General features: G+C 36.5%; 1 protein-coding gene across 1 annotated transcript; it reads left to right on the top strand.

The window, feature by feature from the left end:
- Positions 1–1,686: 1,686 nt before the first annotated feature.
- c11h19orf25 (chromosome 11 C19orf25 homolog) lies at positions 1,687–7,897 on the top strand. Its single transcript, XM_056468306.1, has 2 exons — positions 1,687–1,985; positions 7,604–7,897. The coding sequence occupies exons 1-2, from the start codon at positions 1,844–1,846 to the stop codon at positions 7,786–7,788; spliced, it is 327 nt and encodes a 108-aa protein (XP_056324281.1). The 5' UTR covers positions 1,687–1,843; the 3' UTR covers positions 7,789–7,897.
- Positions 7,898–20,267: the final 12,370 nt, after the last annotated feature.

Below are 20,267 nucleotides of genomic sequence, written 5' to 3' on the forward strand. Positions count from 1 at the left end.
GTGGTTAGCACTGTTGCCTCACAGCAAGAGGGTCACTGGTTCGAGTCCCAACTGGGTCAGTTGGCATTTCTGTGTGAAGTTTGCATGTTCTCCCCATGTTGGTGTGGGTTTCCTCCAAGTGCTCCGGTTTCCCCCACAGTCCAAAGACATGCGCTATAGGTGAATTGAATAAACTAAATTGGCCGTAGTGTATTGGTGTTTCCCAGTACTGGGTTGCAGCTGGAAGGGCATCCGCTGTGTAAAACATATGCTGAAAAAGTTAGCGGTTCATTCCACTATGGTGACCCCTGATGATTAAGCCGAAGGAAAATGATGCAACTGAACAGAAGAGCTGCCATTTTCTCCAATATAAAATCCAATAGCGCTTATATTTATAAGCTGAATATAATTGAATGGTGTGAAAAACTCCAGTTACCCAGAAGTAAGAAAGCGAAGACATGTAATTTTATGTTATAAAGATAGATGTATTATCAATGTATCTCCTTCATCAAAAATAGTGCTGGAATCCTCTTTTTTCTTACAGTTCTATAACAGTTAACAAAAAGTAATGAATCACGCATTATTATAATAGTACGCTATATATACCATCCAGCGGCTCACGAGGCGTCTATCTATTATATAATGTCTATGATCCTAACCCCCAAATAAAAAGACATAAGGATCCATCACCCAAGTGCACGATAAGTACAGTAGGTGGCGACCGAAGAAGAAGAAAAAGAAGAACCCCCAAATATTATAGATATTTACATTAGATGTCCCCGCCTACCCTGTTGTTGTCTATTAGGAATGCCGTCAATAGAGCCGCCATTTTAGTACAGGGTAACGCTCCTTTGAAATGAATGCGGGACCAAGCTGCAGTGGAGGACTGTGGCCATCTAGAGCCAGAGATGCACATATATATACACATATATCTGTGATCGGGAGTTTTCCCTGTGGTCATTATGCATATATATATATATATATATATATATATATATATATATATATATATATATATATATATATATATATATATATATATTTTTTTTTTTTTTTTTTTTAACTACGAAATTTTTAATTTTACATCACTTCTCTACTTTGATGGATATGTGACCGCACGGGCATTCCTGTTAAAGAGTGAGTGTTTGTGTGTATATGGAAATGTATTCTTTCGTTTGTGAATCTCCGAACGAACGACTCATTCACTTAGCCGACAATAATACAAGTTTCTGGCCTCGCAGCATCTTGTTGTCACATTTCATTTGCATAGTTTGCTTATTTTATTCAACAAAACTAGCATAAGGACTTAGTGCAAGTTGGTGCTACTTTCCCTTATGGTCAGTGCAGTAAGTGACTGTATTATCATCAATAATGTGGCTTGTTTAGCACAAAAGTTCATAACATAGAAAAAAACTAAAAACGAAATCTTACCAAAGAAATGTTCTGTCTTTGTGCTTTGTTTTCTTTGTTTGCTCGTTACACCCGTACACAGCGCTAAAGTCCAGCATCTTCACGTTGGCACACTGTCTTGACTAGTGCGGTTGCTGCAGTGTACAAATGTGGCGGCGCTATTGACATATGCTCAGGATCCGTATGTGATATCTTGTGTAGATATCTATGCCCAAATACAAACGCTGTTTTACTCCGAGTCGAAAGATGGCGACAGTCCGCCCTCTCTTCTCTGATTCGTCTTCTTCTGACGTGTCAGCTTTGTAAACAGTCGAGTCTACATGTGAATATGTACAGTACTTCAGTAGCAGATTTGTTTTACAGTGTACGTTCGTCATACCACCATAAACACTGATGCTTTTTAAAGAGCATAATCATTTTGTTTAAAGTTGGAGCTGGTGCTTCTCCAGTCAGGATGAATTTTGGTTCCAAAGGCAAAAAGCGGATGGTTCTGCCGACCCGACCTGATCCGCCGACAGTGGAGCAGATCATGGAGGATGTGAACCGTGCCTTTCCCAACGATCCAGTGTTCACTGTTTCACACACTTCTGCTGAAGGTACTGACGAGAATATTTCACTGCAGTGGCTTTAAAAACTTTGCTAAGATATTTCAACCACAACATTTTACACAGCATCACACAACTTATACTGTCGTTACATTAGTTTAGAGACGTAAACAGTATATATAACGTCAAATAAGAGTATAAATGCACACAGTGATGCAGACGAACAACTGATTTAGAGTACGTTATCAGTATACTTTCCCTGATTATGCTTTGTCAACTTTAATAACGTCAGCTAAACTGAAAATAATAGCTAAACTTCACCGATTCCCCCCTTTGAATGAATAGGTAAGCCTAAGGTAAAGTTGGTATTATATTTGCACATTCCTTAATAATATGATTTTTAGAAAAGTATTCTTTGCCAGTTCTAAATAGTGAAATCATATCAGCAACAAATGACTATCAAAGTATACTATGAGCAATTCCAGTGTTACGGATGTGACATTAGCAGTAAAATCTCAAAACATAAATTCACAGAGAAAGTGTATTTTAACATTATATTGAAACATCTGTTTATATTTCCAAAACAACTAACCACAGAGTTATGGGAGCAGAAAAATATCAAACTGTAAACATTTTTTATATTTTAAATGAGGAAAATAAACACTCGTTATGGATGTGACAAAAAGTCTGTGAGTTTCAGTATACCACATACTTAGTAGAAATTCTGTGAATTAAACTGCACTACCCAAAGAAACAATGCCAATCAAAAGGATAAGAGTTGGCTGACTATATAACAAACATGATTGATTTTATTTTATTTGCGTTTTTGCATTTATAAGGTAAAAGCTTCGTTATGGATGTGACAGATGTGCAATTGCCACTTGTGTGACTTTTGTGAACCAAATATTATTGTTCAAAAACATTAATAGAGACATTTTTGAGTATTTTTAAAGCACTGTAAAATACAAGCTTACACAAAAAACGCAGAAACTGTTTCACTATTTTGGCGAAAACTTAATTTTTTTCATGGCAAGGTTGACATTTGCATGGAATTGCTCAGTACATTGTTCACAGTCAAATAAATAGTGTTAATGTTGTTTCCAAGTCATGTAATCTCAGACCGAATATTTAAAGTACCATGGTAAACAATATAAGGAGCATGTCACAAGTTGTCAGTGAATGAATGTGTGAATATAAAACCAAATTTACCTCAGTAGCCACAATTGGACACTGGCAGCACAGTATATCATCAAATAATGGTTTGTCAGTGAGACAACTGCAGGAAATGGAAAAAAAGGTATAGGCTATGTCTGTGTTGGTATAGTGAAGCCCGAAACTCAGTTGTTTAGTGTATCAAATCTCACTAAAATGTGTTCACTCAGACTGTACTTTGAATTAAAGGGTAAATATACCCAAATTTTTTAATTTACTGACTATTTAGTCACCCTCAAGTGGTTCCAAACCTTTATGAGTTTTTTTCTGTTGAACTCAAAATAATATATTTTGAAAAAAGCTGAAAACCTGTAACTATTGACTTCGGTAGTAGGAAAATGAAATGTTATGGAGTAGTGATGCGCAGTTATATTCTGCGGATAATCTGCAGAATATAACTCAGACTATACTCAGATAGTAAGACTATAAAAAAATACATTATGATTAATTGCGGGTAGGTTGCGGGTGGATGAGATTATTTGCTAATGATTTTTGCTTCGTTTTAATTAAACGCATTCTTTAAAACACAAATGAGTTTTTTTATGCATTTTTAATTTGCATAATAATAAAAATAAAACAAAATGCGTGTGTGGTGGAGGTCCATTTGTTAAAGCAGAAATGGAGGCGAAACAAATCCGGGAGAAACTTAAAAAGGGAGAATTAAAAACAAAACAAAAGGAAGGAAAGTGTTTAAGCGAAGTGGTTAATGAGGATGAATCAAGTGCTAGGTATGAAATACAGCTGTTCGATTAATCGAAATCGGGATTTGAAACGTTGCGATTTGAAATATTTAATATTTCATTTCCCACGTCAAGAGCAAATGCGTGCATAGCATCTGTGTGTGACAGTCTTACTAGCCAATTGAGTGTGCACACTTTAGTTCTGCCCAATCAAAATTGCGCAACTGAACCATGTGGAATGCCCTCAAAAAACAATCAGTAAACAGTGAAGCGTGGACGAGTGGGATGATAGGTCTGCTGCTTCAGAAGCATTAATTGACAAATTAATATCAAACAAAAACAGGACATCGGTAATATGGGAATATAATTGGGTGATATTTCAGCTTATCCGCGCATCTCTACTATGGAGGTTACAGGTTTCCAGCTTTCTTCAAAATATCTTCTTTTGTTTAACTGAAGAAAGACACTTAAACAGGTTTGGAACAAGTCAAGGTGAGTAAATAATGACAGAATTTTCAGTTTTGGGTGAACTAGCCCTTTAAGAGAAAACTGGACTACACTATTCGGTGCACACACCAAACCATTCCAGTTGTTCACCACTTAGGTAAGAGTTATGATTTATAGAAGTTAAATTGTACAAGCAGTATTTTTAAAGAATGTCTGTTGTGTTGGGGAGCATCAAAATCAAGTTTTTGGATGTAAAATTATAGTCAGCAAAATGTCTAAAGGGACCATCAAAACAAAGTATTACTGTTATCATTACTTGCCATTCACTCAAAAAAACATTATTGTGATCACGTGCAAATTTGCATATCAATTCCTGTGACTTTTTGGAAGATTGTTCTTTGATGATAGTGATGTTGGTCCTAAAATTAAATGTTTTGTGGATTAAAAGTTTAATATCTGGAACCTGCAATAAAAAAATGACATGCAAATTTCTGATTTCTATGTATTTCGAGTTAAGAATTTGATAGCATTTTAATATTCATTGTCTCTGGTAACATTAAAACCAGTGTGAAACCAAAATTTACAATCTTTAGTTAGGTAGCCCACATTGTTATTCTTTAAAAAAAATTATTATAATAATTTTTTAGGGGTTTTTCACCTTAAATTGGAAAGGACAGTAGAGGTTGCAGACAGTAAAGTATTGGGAGCACAGAGAGGGGAAGGGTCGGCAAAGGACCTCGAGCCGGGAATCGAACTCGGGCCGCCGTGAGCACCATGGGGCTATATGTCAACGCACTTAACCACTAGGCTATTTGCGCCACTGCGCCACTGATAAATGTGTTTGTTTGTTTAATCTTCAATCAAAGTCTGACTAATTGTTTGGAGTGGCGGTGCATCTGTTAACGTTAGACTGAGGGCTTCCATAGCAACTATATTATAAAAATATTAACCATGCCCCTCCTACCATTAGTTTGCTATGAGGGAATGATGCGCAAAAGAAATCCCCACCCCCTACCCAATATTCCATTTCAGTTATAAGTACATCAGCAAACAGTAATAAAAGTCTCAGCTTCCAGTTCTAGTTCCTGCAGACTATAAAGTTCTTTACTTTTGCGTGTTTTATTCTTTCACATTAGGGTTGCACGATATGGAAAAAACTGACATTGCAGTATTTTTTATTTCTGCGATATAGATTGTGATATGACTATAATTTCACAATATGACTTGAGTCACTGTTTGGAAAGAATTAATAATTTTACATTCATTAGGATGATTTTGTATGGGAGTGCATCTGCATATAACATCCAAAAATATAAAAAAATTAAAGCACGAAAACAATAAAATACAAAATAAACAAAGCTTTTTGTTTTTTGGTGAAATCTAACAATATTGAGGTACAGAAATTCAGTTATCAAATCTAAAATAACACTGTATAGTGAGCATTTGATCAATAATTAAACACAAATAATCTTCGTTAAAGCAGCAAACTTTATAATTTCTTTTTCTAAATGGTTTAATTTTACTTTAAATTTTAGGCCCTGTTTACACTAATACGTTTTTGTTTTAAAATGCATAAGTTTTGTTACGGTTGCGCCTTCCGTCCACACTACCCTAGAGTTTCGAGCCCCAAAAACGGAGCTTTTTGGAAACGCTAAAAAAGACAGTTTTGGTTTTAAAGCGCTGCTGCTCCATGTCAATGTGGATGGGGGAAAATGGAGACATCTGAAAACGGAGGAGTAGCTGCAGACATTCGCCTGTCTGATTAAGGCTTTTCCCTCAATATTAGCTAAGTGCACAAAGTTCAGTCTTGCATCCTCTCCTTGCAAGTTCAGACTTTGCAAGTTTGATATGGAAATCTTTATAACCTCATTCACATCACCCAGGCTACATTGTTTCACTGTCTTTACAATAAACTGAAAACATGATAAAAAGAACTGCCTATTTACATTTTGATTTTAACACCTTAACAGACACCAAAAACGTTGAGGCATTGTGTAGCTACATATTTATATGACCTTCATCTTCACTGTATGCATATTTATAGCAAAACGGAGCCTATAACACAACTGCCTCCTTTCATTTTCATTGAAAAATATGAAACGTACCCTGTCTCTTGCTGAATATCAGTTTAATAATCAATAATGGCCATTATAAAATTATATTGTACAATAAGTTTATACAATATAGGAAATAAAGGCAAGCAGTCGAATGTGCAGAATCAGTGTACGTGGTTACATGAATGAATATATTAACTTATATTTGCACTCAGCCAAACCACGTTACCTGAGAACAAGTAATAGATTTAAAAGAGCCATTAGAGTCATTAGATAGAGACAAGATGAATTAAATATCACATTTAACAGCTATAGTGAGATGAGATCCAGGGGTAGATCCTTGATGAACTGTTCGTTCATGGGGAGATGTGTTCAAAGCACATGCTGACTGCCTTGAGCTCAGACCTCCGCATACGCTGCAGCACATGCCAGTGTGTGTGTGTGGTCATGAGATGTGCGTTTTCAGCAGTATAGTGTGGACAGAGATCTTTTCAGAAACGTTAGGTGACACGCCAGTGTGGATGTGGATCATTTTCATTTTAAAACTAAAAACGGAGCCTTAAGGTGATTTCACACCTGCCTTGTTTAGTTTGGTTGAATCGCGCTAGAGTTTGTTTTGAAATGTTTAGTTTGTCTAAAGTGATGTATACAAACTATATAGTATACGTTACTATGACCAGGGATACAATCAGCCACTGCAGTCGTCCCTCCATAGTAAAAAGTGACATTTTGTGTAAAGAACACATCCGAGTAAAAATCTGTCACACTAATAGTAATAGATTATGGTTAAAATTCACAATGATTTCACAAATCATGTGTATTGAACAATGATTTCTAGTTAATTATAATCCCAACTCAACATTGCGTATCCTGCGATGTGACTTGCAGATGCTCACATTGGTATATCGATATTTTGCAGCCCTGATTCACATGGTGCTATAATGCCTAAGTTTATATATATATATATATATATATATATATATATATATATATATATATATATATATATATATATATATATATATATATATATATATATATATATATATATATATATATTTTTTAAGTTGTTGTTTTTAAAGTTTTATATATATTTTATTAGTTGTTGTCTTTGATACATTTTTTATTGTTAATGATTGATTAAAGGATTGTGTTATTGAATATTGCAGGCCAACATCATAATGTTATCAGTATTGGGTATTCGCTAGTGTCACTGAATCTTTGCATGCATGACACTGTTATTTGGCCTTGACCGCTAACTAACTGTGGTTTCCAGATTTGAAGGGCAGTTCCAGCAACGGTGAAGTGGAGGTGAGGTTCCAGCAGAGCAGGCGCTACATAGAGCTTCATGAGCGATTGCAAGAGGAACGCAGCAGTCTTGCACGGCGGAGAGATGAGCTGCGCGCGGCTGGAAAATCTTTGGAAAACAATGTGATGGAGGTGAAAAGTAGTGCAATGTGACTTCCGAACATTCACAGCGACATTTTATGAACTGGACATTTGCTTGTTTAGTCGAGGATTTGGGCATGGCACTTGTGAATGCATCAAATAAAGCTTCAAATCTAAAGAATGCTGAGTGTTCTTTTTATTGGACATTGATTTTTAATCTAATTTGGGCAGGTTTTAATCCAAATTTAATCGTCCCCGACTTTAAACAACAGTTTTAAGAGTTTTGCACAGAAATGAAATGCACAGGATTATAAAAGCGTGATTTTTGAATCCTGGTATTTGTTAAGAAATCACTAGCATTTGGATTGAGCTTCATCATCATAATTTGTAAATACATGTATACCGTTTTGGCTTTTAAATGCTTAAATTATTATAACTTTTTTGCTTTTCTGTATGTGATGAATCTGTTTGGTGTGTTTTGTGTGTTAAAAATACAGTAAGTACACAGAAATTTAGGTTGTGTTGTAAAAAAGTACATTCATGTGAATTAGATCAACTTTTCTAAAGCCAAGCATTGAGGTTTTTATTTTTATTTTTTTATTTTCAGTGTTTACCTGTCTGAATATACTGATTGGTCATTTATTATTCACTACATCATTTTAATTCACGTTAAATAGCTTGTCCATGCAGACATCCTTCAAATGCACAAGTACAGTGGATCCGGAAAGTATTCATAGAGCTTCACTTTTTCCACATTCTTATGTTACAGCCTTATTTCAAAATACATTAAATTCATTTATTTCCTCAAAATTCTACACACAAAACCCCATAATGACAATGTGAAAAAAGATTTTTTGAAATTGTTGCAAATTTATTAAAAATAAAAAAACCTGAAAAATCACATGTACATAAGTATTCACAGACTTTGCATAACATTTGGCAGCAATTACAGCCTAAATTCTGTAGATGGGAAGCGATGGTGTACAGCCATTTTCAGATCTCTCCAGAGATGTTCAATAGGATTTCGGTCAGGGCTCTGGCTGGGCCACTCAAGGACATTCACAGAGTTGTTGTGAAGCCACTCTATTGATGTTTTGGCAGTGTGCTTTGGGTCATTGTCTTGCTGGAAGATGAACCGTCGCCCCAGTCTGAAGTCAATAGCGCTCTAAAGCAGGTTTTCATTCAGGATGTCTCTGTACATTGCTGCATTCATCTTTCGTTCTATCTTGACTAGTTTTCCATTTTCTGCTGCTGAAAAACATCCCCACAGCGTGATGCCACCACCACCATGCTTCACTGTAGGGATGGTATTAGCCTGGTGATTAGCGGTGCCTGGTTTTCTCAAAATGTAATGCCTGGCATTCACTCAGACGAATATAATTTTAGTCTCATCAGACCAGAAAATTTAGTTTCTTGTGGTCTGAGAGTCCTTCAGATGCCTTTTGGCAAATTCCAGGCGGGGAGTTCAGGCTGTGGATACTTCTGTACATGTGATTTTTCAGTTTTTTTTATTTTTAATAAATTTGCAACAATTTCAAAAACTCTTTTTTCACATTGTCATTATGCGAAATTGTGTGTAGAATATTGAGGAAATAAATGAATTTAAGGCTGTAACATAAAAATGTGGAAAAAGTGAAGCGCTATGAATACTTTCTGGATACCATATTTCAAAGGAGACATAGGCAGAAAATAACCACATATGTTGGGCATGATCCTTATATCATGAAGAGGGCTCAGTTTTCTACTGAACTGAAATATATTTGCCTGTCATCAAGGCGGTAGATACTGTATAAGCTATTATGCTACATGAAAAAATAAATACTAGTGTTTGGAAGCACAAGTCGTTGAAAAAAATGGGTGGCTTTTCGTAGCTCTTCACCAAAGCATTTTTAGTTGCCAGTTCTGAGTGCTGATCCACCAAACACTATCCGATTAGAGATGAAGCAAAGATGCACAGTTGTGGGAAAAACCCATTATTTGTCACCACTCAACAGACTGTTTTTTTATGACACTTGTGTTGTTGTTGTTTTTAATGAAATTGAAAAACAAAGAAATTAATATGAATATACATAATGATAATCAAACAATAGTAAACACAAAACAGCAATAGAAGTAAATGGAAGTAACAGGAATGAGTATATACAGCAATGACAGTCTGAGTAGTATTGAAAAAGTATTTAGCATTCATGGGCATAATCTTATCAATATAATAAAGCTTGTTATGGTAAAAGTGATCTGTCATGACAGCAACAGTGATTTCAATAATGATGATGTAATAACAGTAGAAATAATATATATAATGACACATATGCAGACCACTTTTGTCCTTTAAGATGCGACATGTGAACACACTCCTGCTTAGTTTGAAGCCTAAACCTAATACATACATAATATAAAATATGTTACTGTAAATAAACTGAAATATTCCTGAAACACCAAGACCACATGAAAGTCAACTTTGCTGTCGCTCTGCATCTGAAATAAAAAGTCCTTCAATGACTAGATGATCCAACACAGGCTCATTGTGGATCTGAACCCCTGTATACATTCCTAGAGAGCACAATGTATGTAGCCAGAGGTACATCTGACTGCATTTCGTCTTTAAAATGAACACTGTGGGATGGAATGAGACCAGCTGACTGCTTACCTCCGTGTGGACGGCTTTTCCTTAGTTACCAGTTTGCCCTGTTGCTCAGTGTGTTTGTTGGCGGACTTGGAACATGGAGCAGAGTTGACCACAACAACAGGGATTGAGTCTGGCAAAGAACGTTTCCAGAAACTAAAATAAATGAATAAACAACACGCTGAACGTGGTGAAATCATGTGACTGCAACAGCTTTTCTTTTTTTTTCTTTTGTCTCTTTTATTTAAATAGTAAAAAAACATACATTCATTAATCAACAACTAACAAAACAACATATAGAAGAGTTACCGGTTTGTAAACATTCACGATGCACTCGAAGCGAGGTTGCAGAAAAAAACTGTGAGCGCTAGCATTTACAGCGAGGGAATGACATCTGATGAGGTACAGAGTTTGTTGTTGTATTGGAGATAAGTTATATTGATTACATATTATATATATTATTTACATAATGTTTTCAGCATATTAGAACAGCTTGTCACCCAGTAATAAGCACAGTTATTCGGTAAAATTAACGTTAAAGTGAATAGTGTTCGTCTGACAGGTCCATTTGCGATAGCACACTCCCAATAGATATTGGATAAGACGAAATGGCCAAACATCCAGCCCAAAATACACAACTATCTCAAAGAAACTCCAAGTGATTTAACAAGAGAGAAGTTAAAGGCCTACAAGTCTTTGCATGCCTACAATTTTGTTCTGTGTGGTCATGTGCAAGAAATAATGTTCCACGATTACCAGATTCAGATGAGACTGTACAAGGCCTGGGTAATCTTCGACAAGCAAAGCATATGCATTCTGACAGCGAACTTCACCTGTATGGCAGGGTATGTGAACTTCATTTCATTCTAAGCATTCAGTGTCTGCAGTTTAATTAAGCATATTTAACTGTTTTTGCTGAAATCGTTGCTGCAATCAAAAACAAGTAATGTGTATGATTCAGCATAGCGTGAAATGACCTGATATAACATGAGAACTGCAGAGTCAAGCATTTTTAATTAGGTCCTCACTCCATTCAGTTCAAATTTGGCATTCTACCGCACAACATGACAAGTTTGCTATTGCAACTGGTCTTTATTTGCCATCGCTATGGACGGTTGAACCCGTCATGTGTAGGTTGACATAGGTTGCCGGAACCGTTTAAATTAAGTCTAATTTTTCCCAAACTAAGGAAATGCAACACATCATTGGCCCACTGTTTAAGGGGGAAATGATTGTTTTCAATTGATTAGAATCAAGCATCTTGCCAAAAGAGAAGTAAAGGCAATGCAGTCCAATTCACTTTTTGACAAATTGTTATTTTCATATACTATACCAAAGATAGCAGTTAAGGGATTAGCACAAACATCTTTGCAAAATATTCTGGAGTAAGATAAAAAAATTTTTTTTTTCAAAATACAGAATCTGGGACATGACCAAAACATTTGGGCTAATGTAGCAGGGGACTGCTTGCTTCTTGTACAAATAGGGTCAACAGAGGAGCCTTGCCAGTTTGGCCTTGGAAAGATGAAGTCTGTGTACCACTTTAAATTGAATAAGGCTATGTCTAGCACAAATAGAGGATCTATAGATTCTATATATAGCCTCATTCTAGTCCTCGTCTGTCAAACTAATATTAAAGGGCCACGAAACCCCCGTCTCAGAAGGGTCTTTTCACACCTCTAGTTTGAAAAAAGTCAGGAAATGGGTGTATCAGGGGAGGGAAAGAGGGATGGTTTTGCATAAAAATGGAAATTTCTGTTTGGGCACGTGCTGATTATCACAGAGGCAAAACAAACAGACGCAGGGGAAAAAGATAGTGACTGTGTTTACATGGACATCAGTGATCAAATTATTTGCCAAATTATTAATTTGTCGACTTTAACTGCAGTTTAGCACTTTTACTTTCATTCAGGATCATTTCATGCGTGCCCCCATGACAAAACGAGATATTGGATGTGAGTATGAACTGCTGGTAGAGTGTAGTTTTAATGGAATGTTTGATACCACATGGTGAATGGGAGAAAAAACCTCCGCATTTCTCAGTAACTTAGATGTACTGGGTAGGTAGCGTCAGAAATCCGTGTGTTTATAGACTATCCTGTCACAAAATGCGGCGAAAATCCTACACGGCGGTAATTTTTTGATTGCCATGTTTACATGTTTACATTCGGAGAGCAGAATTTACAGCAGATCTTTCAGTCCATAATATTGTAGTGATATTAACGTACTGTAAACTTAGTAACTAAATCGTTTAGAATAAGGTATGTCTTTAAAAACTGAAGGAGTACTGCTGACGACACGAACTAACTTTGCCATCATAATAAACAAAGACCACTGATCGCTCACTTTCCAAATCTGTAGTGACATGACAATCAACACCAACTGAAACCGCATCTTTTTTAAAAGGAGACGAGTGGCAAATGGATTTCTGGATTTCACCACTTCCAGTTGTGAAAAGTTTCTTACAAACGTATTTCTGTCGTAAGCATTGTAGTCCACACGTGAGTCCAGCTGCGCTCTCATAGCTGGGAAATAAAAACAAAAACTTCGTTGCAGCACATTTATAAACAAAACACTGACGACCCATGTCTCCAAACAATTCTTGTTCTTCCACTTGTTTTGGCAACACAAGGTGGCATCTCACTGTTCATTCCACTGTGGTGATCCCTGATAAATAAGGGATTAAACTGAAGCTGAAGGAATGAATGAACACAAAGGAAGATATACTGACGAATCATGTGATTAGTGACATCCATAGTAGGAAAAACAAATACTGTGGAAGTCAGTGGCTAAATTCTTCAAAATATCGTATTTTGTGTTCAACAGAAAAAAAAAAAAACTCAAGCTAGTTTGGAAAAAGTCAAGGACTGAGTAAATAATGGCAAACTTTTCATTTTTGGATGTACAATACATTTAATTTATTCAGAAACAAATCTCAGACAGAGGAAACTGCCTCTTCAATGCTGATACTCCCAAGATATTGATGGAAACATCATCTGAAGAGGATGTGTTGTTTCTCCAGACATTATGTGGATGATTAAATAAATCAACCCTGAAAGAGTTGAACACTGGCACTCTGAACATCTCCGATTTCGCCAGTACTTCAGCCTGGGTCGCAATGCATTAAGTCAGATTTATAAGAGAAGCAAAACATCATTTATTTTAGATCCTGCATGTTTTTAATGTGTGACTTCACATCATGAAATAGGTTTTTGTTCCTCAACTTTCCAGTAACTTTTTTTTATTAACTTAATATTAATGAACTTATAACCATGCTAAAGTGCACTAATGCTATCGCTTAAAGGGGCAGTCATCATTAACCACTCTTTACTTGTTTATGTGTATCAATCCTTTTATTATTATTATTTATTGTTATTAAAAGGCCCTCCACCACCCCGTACTCCTCCTAGATCATTTCTGATATCATTAATTCTGAAATCTGAGAGCTCCCTCATCCTCAAAGTCTAGAAAAGTACCAGATTTTTTTTCTTGTGGCAGTTTCTGGACTTTGTTTCTGAGCAACTTGGGGCTGTTGCTGTCTATGGAGGATGAGGGAGCTCTCTGATTTCATTTAAAAAATATCTTAATTTGTGTTTAGGGGAATTTGATGCTAATTAAAAAAATGCATGCTTTAGCCTAGAGCTGTCCAAAAATAATATTAGAAATATAGAAGTCTACAATTACTTTAGTGGTCAGTGTTAGTAATGTACACATCCATCCACAACACAAACTGAAAAAAGGCCCTCCAACACCACCTTACTCCTCCTAGATCATTTCTGATATCAGTTATTCTGAAATCTGAGAGCTTCCTCATCCTCAAAGTCCAAAAGAAAATACCAAAAAAGATTTCCTGGTTGTTTCCGGACTTTGTTTCTGAGCAACTTGGGGCTGTTGCTGTCTATGGAGGATGAGGGAGCTCTTTGATTTTATCTAAAAATATCTTTATTTGTGTTTAGGGGGTTTTGACACCAATTAAAAAAAATGCATGCTTAATTTAGCCTAGAGCTCTCCAAAAATATACATATTTTTAAAGCCCCTGCTTTTCGTATAAACCTGACCCAATGCATTGTACTGGTGCTGGTGTTTTTTCATCATCATCCTCTGGAGAAACAACACCTCCTCTTCAAAATGCACTCAGATGTAACCATCCGTATCCTCAGAGTCCACCACGGGTTTCCATTTCTGACTGCACAGAAGAGGCAGTTTCCTGGGATTGATGATGACACTGATCCAGCAGTGTTTGAGTCCCAGGACGGACTCTGGATGAGGCTCTGGTTCTGGATCAGTTAGATGTCAGTTCTTCTTTTTTTTCCATTTGCAGTGAAGAAATGGCTTCTTTATGACGTTTGTGTTGGTTTTTATGAGTTTTTGATGGGAAACCTCTTTTTTTGTTTTGTTTTTTTCTGCAGAAGACCTTGCTGCTTACTTTGTGAAGTCCATACCGAGGAAAAAAAAAGAAGAAATATTAAAGACATGTCTGGTATTTGTCTAGCACATATTTATATAACATGAGAAGCATCCCAGGGGGCATCTTGACGTCAAAACTACATCAAAAATAGATTAAAAATGCAGATCGATTTGATGTCAATTGATTAACTTGACGTGTTTTTGACACCAGTGTTTGATGTCAATTTGATGTAGGTTTGACGTAAAGCTAGTTTACATGCATTGCAGGGATACAAAATCCAGCGTAAATGTGTAAATGAAGCTTATAATTCTTTCAAGGTTTTGACATCAAATTGATCAGTGTTTGGGACATGTTTTTAATGTTGTTTTGACATCAAAGTGAGATACTAAACCTGCTAAATGTAGTTTCCTTCAGGCTGAGTTGTATTTACCTTCATCTGTATCCAGTCTCATCTTCATTCTAGAATCTTCTCATCCAGTCATGATAAAAGAACTGATCAAGTGTCATGTTTTGGCTCAGAGACTTTTGGATCAGATCATGGCAGTCTGTACAAGGGGAAAGATGGTTAATACACTGCTTATAAGACTACGTCTTACTTAAGACTGTTTAATATACACTAAAGCTGACATTTATCAAGATACCTTCAAAAAATTGTCATTAATATACTACCAATGGCTGTATCCTAACCCCCCCTATACCCTTATTAGTGCAGTGTTTGCCAAGATGTTCATAAAAAATGCAGGTATAACTTAAAAAATAAAGTTTAAACCTTTTTATGGAAAAACAGCTAGTGTCTGTTCACTTACCACTGGTTAAGCTGGACGTAAAGGAAATACTGCCCTTGGCTTTAGACAAGTAAATCGGCATGCCTCCGGACACCATGTAACACAGCAGGGAGCCTAAAGCCCTTGTGCTAGAGAAGACAGCGTAATTGTAGTCTCGTTCATCCACTTCATAAGAGCAACCGAAGTCGATCAGCTTGATCTGGAAAGTCGTCGTGTTGACCAGGATGTTGTTGTTATGCAGGCCGTTGTGCACAATGCCTTTGTCAAAGCAATGCTGGACTGCCAGGACTATCTGATGCAACAGGCTACGTGCCACAGATTCGGTCAGCTTGCCGTGCTTGCTTACATATTTCTCCAGGACTTCACAAGGCTTGGGGTACTCCATGACCATTGAAATGTATTCAGGTTCATCAAACCACTCGTACATTTCGATCACGTATTTGCACAATGGCGGATGCTTCAGCATGAGCATATATGCCACTTCTTTAATCACCGGTTTGGCAGTTAAAGCAGGCTAATGAGAAAAAGAGAACAAGGTTTAGTTGATGCAGATCTGAAGAAAGACTTCATTTAAAGGATTAGTTCATGCGAAAATGTTTTCAGGTTTCAGAAAATGTTCATGCTCTTAAAAAAACACCTTTGAAACACCTCTCGAGCATTCTGTTGGAATGGGGAAACATTAAATTCTCCAAAACTGCTTGCCATGCTTACGATTAAATGTCATATTGGAATCAACAATAAAATTAAACCACAACTGTCTCTTTAGTTTCATTAACACAAAACACAAAATCGGCAGAAAATCATGTCTATTCCAAGCCCCTTCCCCCGGAGACTTATTCGCCATATTGACCGTTACACTTTTCCCCATTTAAAAAGATACGAGTGACATATCTTGTGTATTCTAAAGTCTAACAGCAAGGGTTTAGAAATGTCCAGAAAAATAACAAAAATATTGTCAAAACAGCCATGTGTGTTCAGTGGTTCAACTTAGGGCTGCTCAATGTATTGTTTCAGCATTGATTTCGCAGCGTGCACACCTGCAATAGTCACACCGCAGGATATGCAATGTTGAGTCTGGATTGATTATTCAATTGCTGTAACTTAATATTGATAGACTCCTCAGAAAACAAAAAAAAAAGTATTTTTGCTCTTTTGCATTTATTTAAGCGTGCATAATATTTATTAGTATATTTTATGCAGGATTCACTCCCCTACAGAATCATCCCAATCAAGCTAAAATTATAAAACATTTCCAAATAAAATTGTATTCATAATTGTGAAATACCGCAATGCTAGATTTTTCCAATATTGTGCGGCCCTAGTTCAACTGTGATCAAACAAAGCTCCAAGAATACTTTTGTGCACCAAAAAATGTAAAATGTCTTTGTTCACCTTTGTCTTCTGCATCAGATCAGGTTTGTGTTTACTGCGGTCAATACAACTCTTGCTCTGTTGTCTCTAATGGCCATACATCATACTGACCGTAGTATTGACCATAGTAAACACGCACTTTGATCTGATATCAAGAAAGCCGTTTTTTTTTTGGTAAACAAAAGTGTTCTTGGAGTTTCGTTGGTGTACAAAAGTGTTCTTGGAGCTTCGTTTGATTACAGTTGAACTACTGAAGACACTTGGACTGTTTTGACAAAGTTTCTGGCATTTTTCTAGACTTTTCACATTCCTTGTTGTCTATGGAGGATGAGGGAGCTCTCAGATTTCATCAAAAATATCTTCATTTGTGTTCTGATGATGAACAGAGGTCTCATGGATGAGTGACTGATAACAGAATTGCCATTTTTGGGTGAACTAATGTTTAAATGCATGTTATGTTGTAGTGCTTCCCACAGGTTTGAAATATACTTGCGGTGGTAGCTGGATCGAAACACATCGTTTACCTACGGCACATAAATGGTTAACTACATGTGACAAAAAATAATACGATTTTTAACAATGCTTTTATTTTTTACACTGTTATACAACGGTTCTTTTCAATGGGTGAAAGTTTTAAAAAAGGCTGTTGAAATAAAAAAAGAAATCCTCTATTTCTCTTATTTTTATGCTATTTAGGAGCCCTCTGCACTCAGCTGCACTCTCTCGCCCTTTCTCTCTCTCTCTCTCTCTCTCTCTCTCTCAAGTTCAGGTTGCTTTATTGGCATGACATTGAGTACAGTATTGCCAAAGCTTTTTAGATATGTATAAAATATGTAATATATCAACATCATCAAATGAATAACATACAGCAAATAAGAAATAATTTACAGAAAAAATGAATAAAAACAGACAATATCTCTGCAATAGATATTAATTAATAATTAGATTAAAAAGTGTATATAATATAAATAAGACAAATGTTTGAGTTGATTGACCATTTCTAATGATGTACATCTATTTTGCAGCCAGTTTATATGTCATTTCGTCCTCTCCGAGAATACAGTAAAGTTTTTTTAATTGTTTAGATTGAAGAATCTATTATTTACTTTTTCTCTCGGTCACGTGGCTGTGCGCAATGTCAGCTGTGAAGCCAAGAGGTAAGTAGTATTTAATAAAAGAGTAATGCAAAAACGCAACAACTTTAGAAAGCGAAAGCAAAAGTCGACTCCCGGACATTTTAGGAGATTTAGAAAGGCACATCTCTTTGGGTCTCCGCAGAGCATGACAGAGTCTCTGCAGAGACTGTTTGAAGAAGTGTTGTTGACAGTTCTCGTGCGCACACGAGCAGTACAAAATGAGGCGATAGAAGACTTTCCACTGCTTAATCGAACACGAAATGTACAAAAAAACTTTGGCGGCCGTTAAAATACCTGCCCGTCCAAGTAAAGTCTATGGCTGCGTCCGAAACCGCCTACTACTCAGTAGATACTCATGGTTTCCGCTACATTCATTCTTCCATGGCAGGGCGCCACACCAGAATTCATCCCGCCATGGCTACATTACAGCTTATCATTCAAAACATTCAGCCGTTTTTTTTAATAGCAGGTTATAATCGCACCAATACGTATTAAAAGCTAAGTGAATTATAACTGCACAAACTTTTCTGTAATCGTAGTAGTGCTGTGCGTTATTTGTTTAACCCTTTAAGGTGACGTTGTGACTGACTGACTGACAAGTGCGTGATGCATGCGCTAGCAAACACGACACACTTTCAGTTATGACAAACACAGTTTCCATAATTATATTTTATTTATAGTTAAAGATCTATGGCTCAGCATACAATGACTTTCTCTTGCTGGAGTTTATAACCGTTTTACTTTACTTCAGAATGCATTAATGCTGCTCTGTAGGTATTCACTGAGTGGTACGGTAGGGTACTGTACAATATGGTACGCTTTTATGGCTGTTTCCACTGTCAAAAGGGTACCAAAAAGCGAACTGTACCATACTACTTTTTTGGTACCCTTTTGAAAGGGTACCTAGCACGACAAAAGGGTATCAAGAGGCAGAGCTAGATGCGCAGCTGAACGCTATTGGTTTACAGAGATACGTCACTAGTGCATACAGCGAGGAGAATGTAAACAAAGGAAGCGTCATTTTTAAAAGCACAGCCGAGACATTACACTGTTATAATATATAAATATAATAACAAGCCATAGTCGACCCGAGCTCAAACAAACCTTGTTGTCATCTTGATGAACAGCCACAAAGCCAAGAAGAACAAAATCTGCTGTGTCCTGTTGTTGTTTTATGAGCCCGTCTAAAAGCGCAAGCGGTTTCACTTCTCCAGAGCGGTTTCACTTTCTCCAGAGAGCTCGTTGCGAGTCTATATTTGAAATAGCGACCTTCTTGAGCTGATAATAATAATGTGAGCGTGATTATTAAAGTGCTTCTGACATCCGTTCCTTTCAGAAATGAACAAACACGAGAGTGAAGTCGAAAAACAAAGGAGTAAATGATTCATTCAGCAACCTAAACCATGAACAACATTATTTTCATCGCCTTTTCGACTATTATGAACTCGGGAATGACGGAATTACTTTCTAACAGAGGTTACATGTGCTGGTGAAGATTAAAGATACAGTTGAGAGGTTTGCACTGACTTGGCTATAATTGTATTTTTTTCTGTAATTTGTAGCATATCAGAAACTGTAAGGGTCTGTATGTGTTCATTTATGTTGCACTTATTTATTTATTTCATATAATTGCAGACGTTACAGTAGGCTATTTCATCCTATCATTGATCTGCAGTTATAATCAAATCATGTTCACAGAAAGATTAGTAATGAACATTTATACACAAGTATTTATGTGTATAAAGTATCTGTTTGTGAGAACAGCTTCTCATATGATATGTAAACGACCCCTACAGCTTTACTTTGACATTTCTTCGAGCGAGAATGACGTCGTCTGAAACTTTATGTCGTACACCACGACCATCTGTCGTACACTTGGTACCATTTGGCTGTGGAAACACAAGCTTTATAAAGGTGACCCATACCGTACCATACTGTTCCAGTCCGTGGAAATGGGCCAGAAATGACTTTCAACTTGACCATGAGTGAAATTTTCATACAGATTCAAATGACTGGAATTGGCCTTTTAAAATTCAAATGTGCAACAGTAAATGTGTCCAAACCATTAAATTAAATACTGAGTGATTTTTTTTTCAACTTACCATAAAGACGTAACGGTCATCGCTTTTCTTCGGAATCTGCTTGATAGCAACCTGCAAAAAGGAAATCCAATTATTATTTTCCCCACATATTCTTTAGTCTCAAATTCATTTAATCAACACAGATGC

This window comes from Danio aesculapii, chromosome 11 (genome assembly GCF_903798145.1).
Source record: "Danio aesculapii chromosome 11, fDanAes4.1, whole genome shotgun sequence".
Classification (NCBI taxonomy): Eukaryota; Metazoa; Chordata; class Actinopteri; order Cypriniformes; family Danionidae; genus Danio; species Danio aesculapii.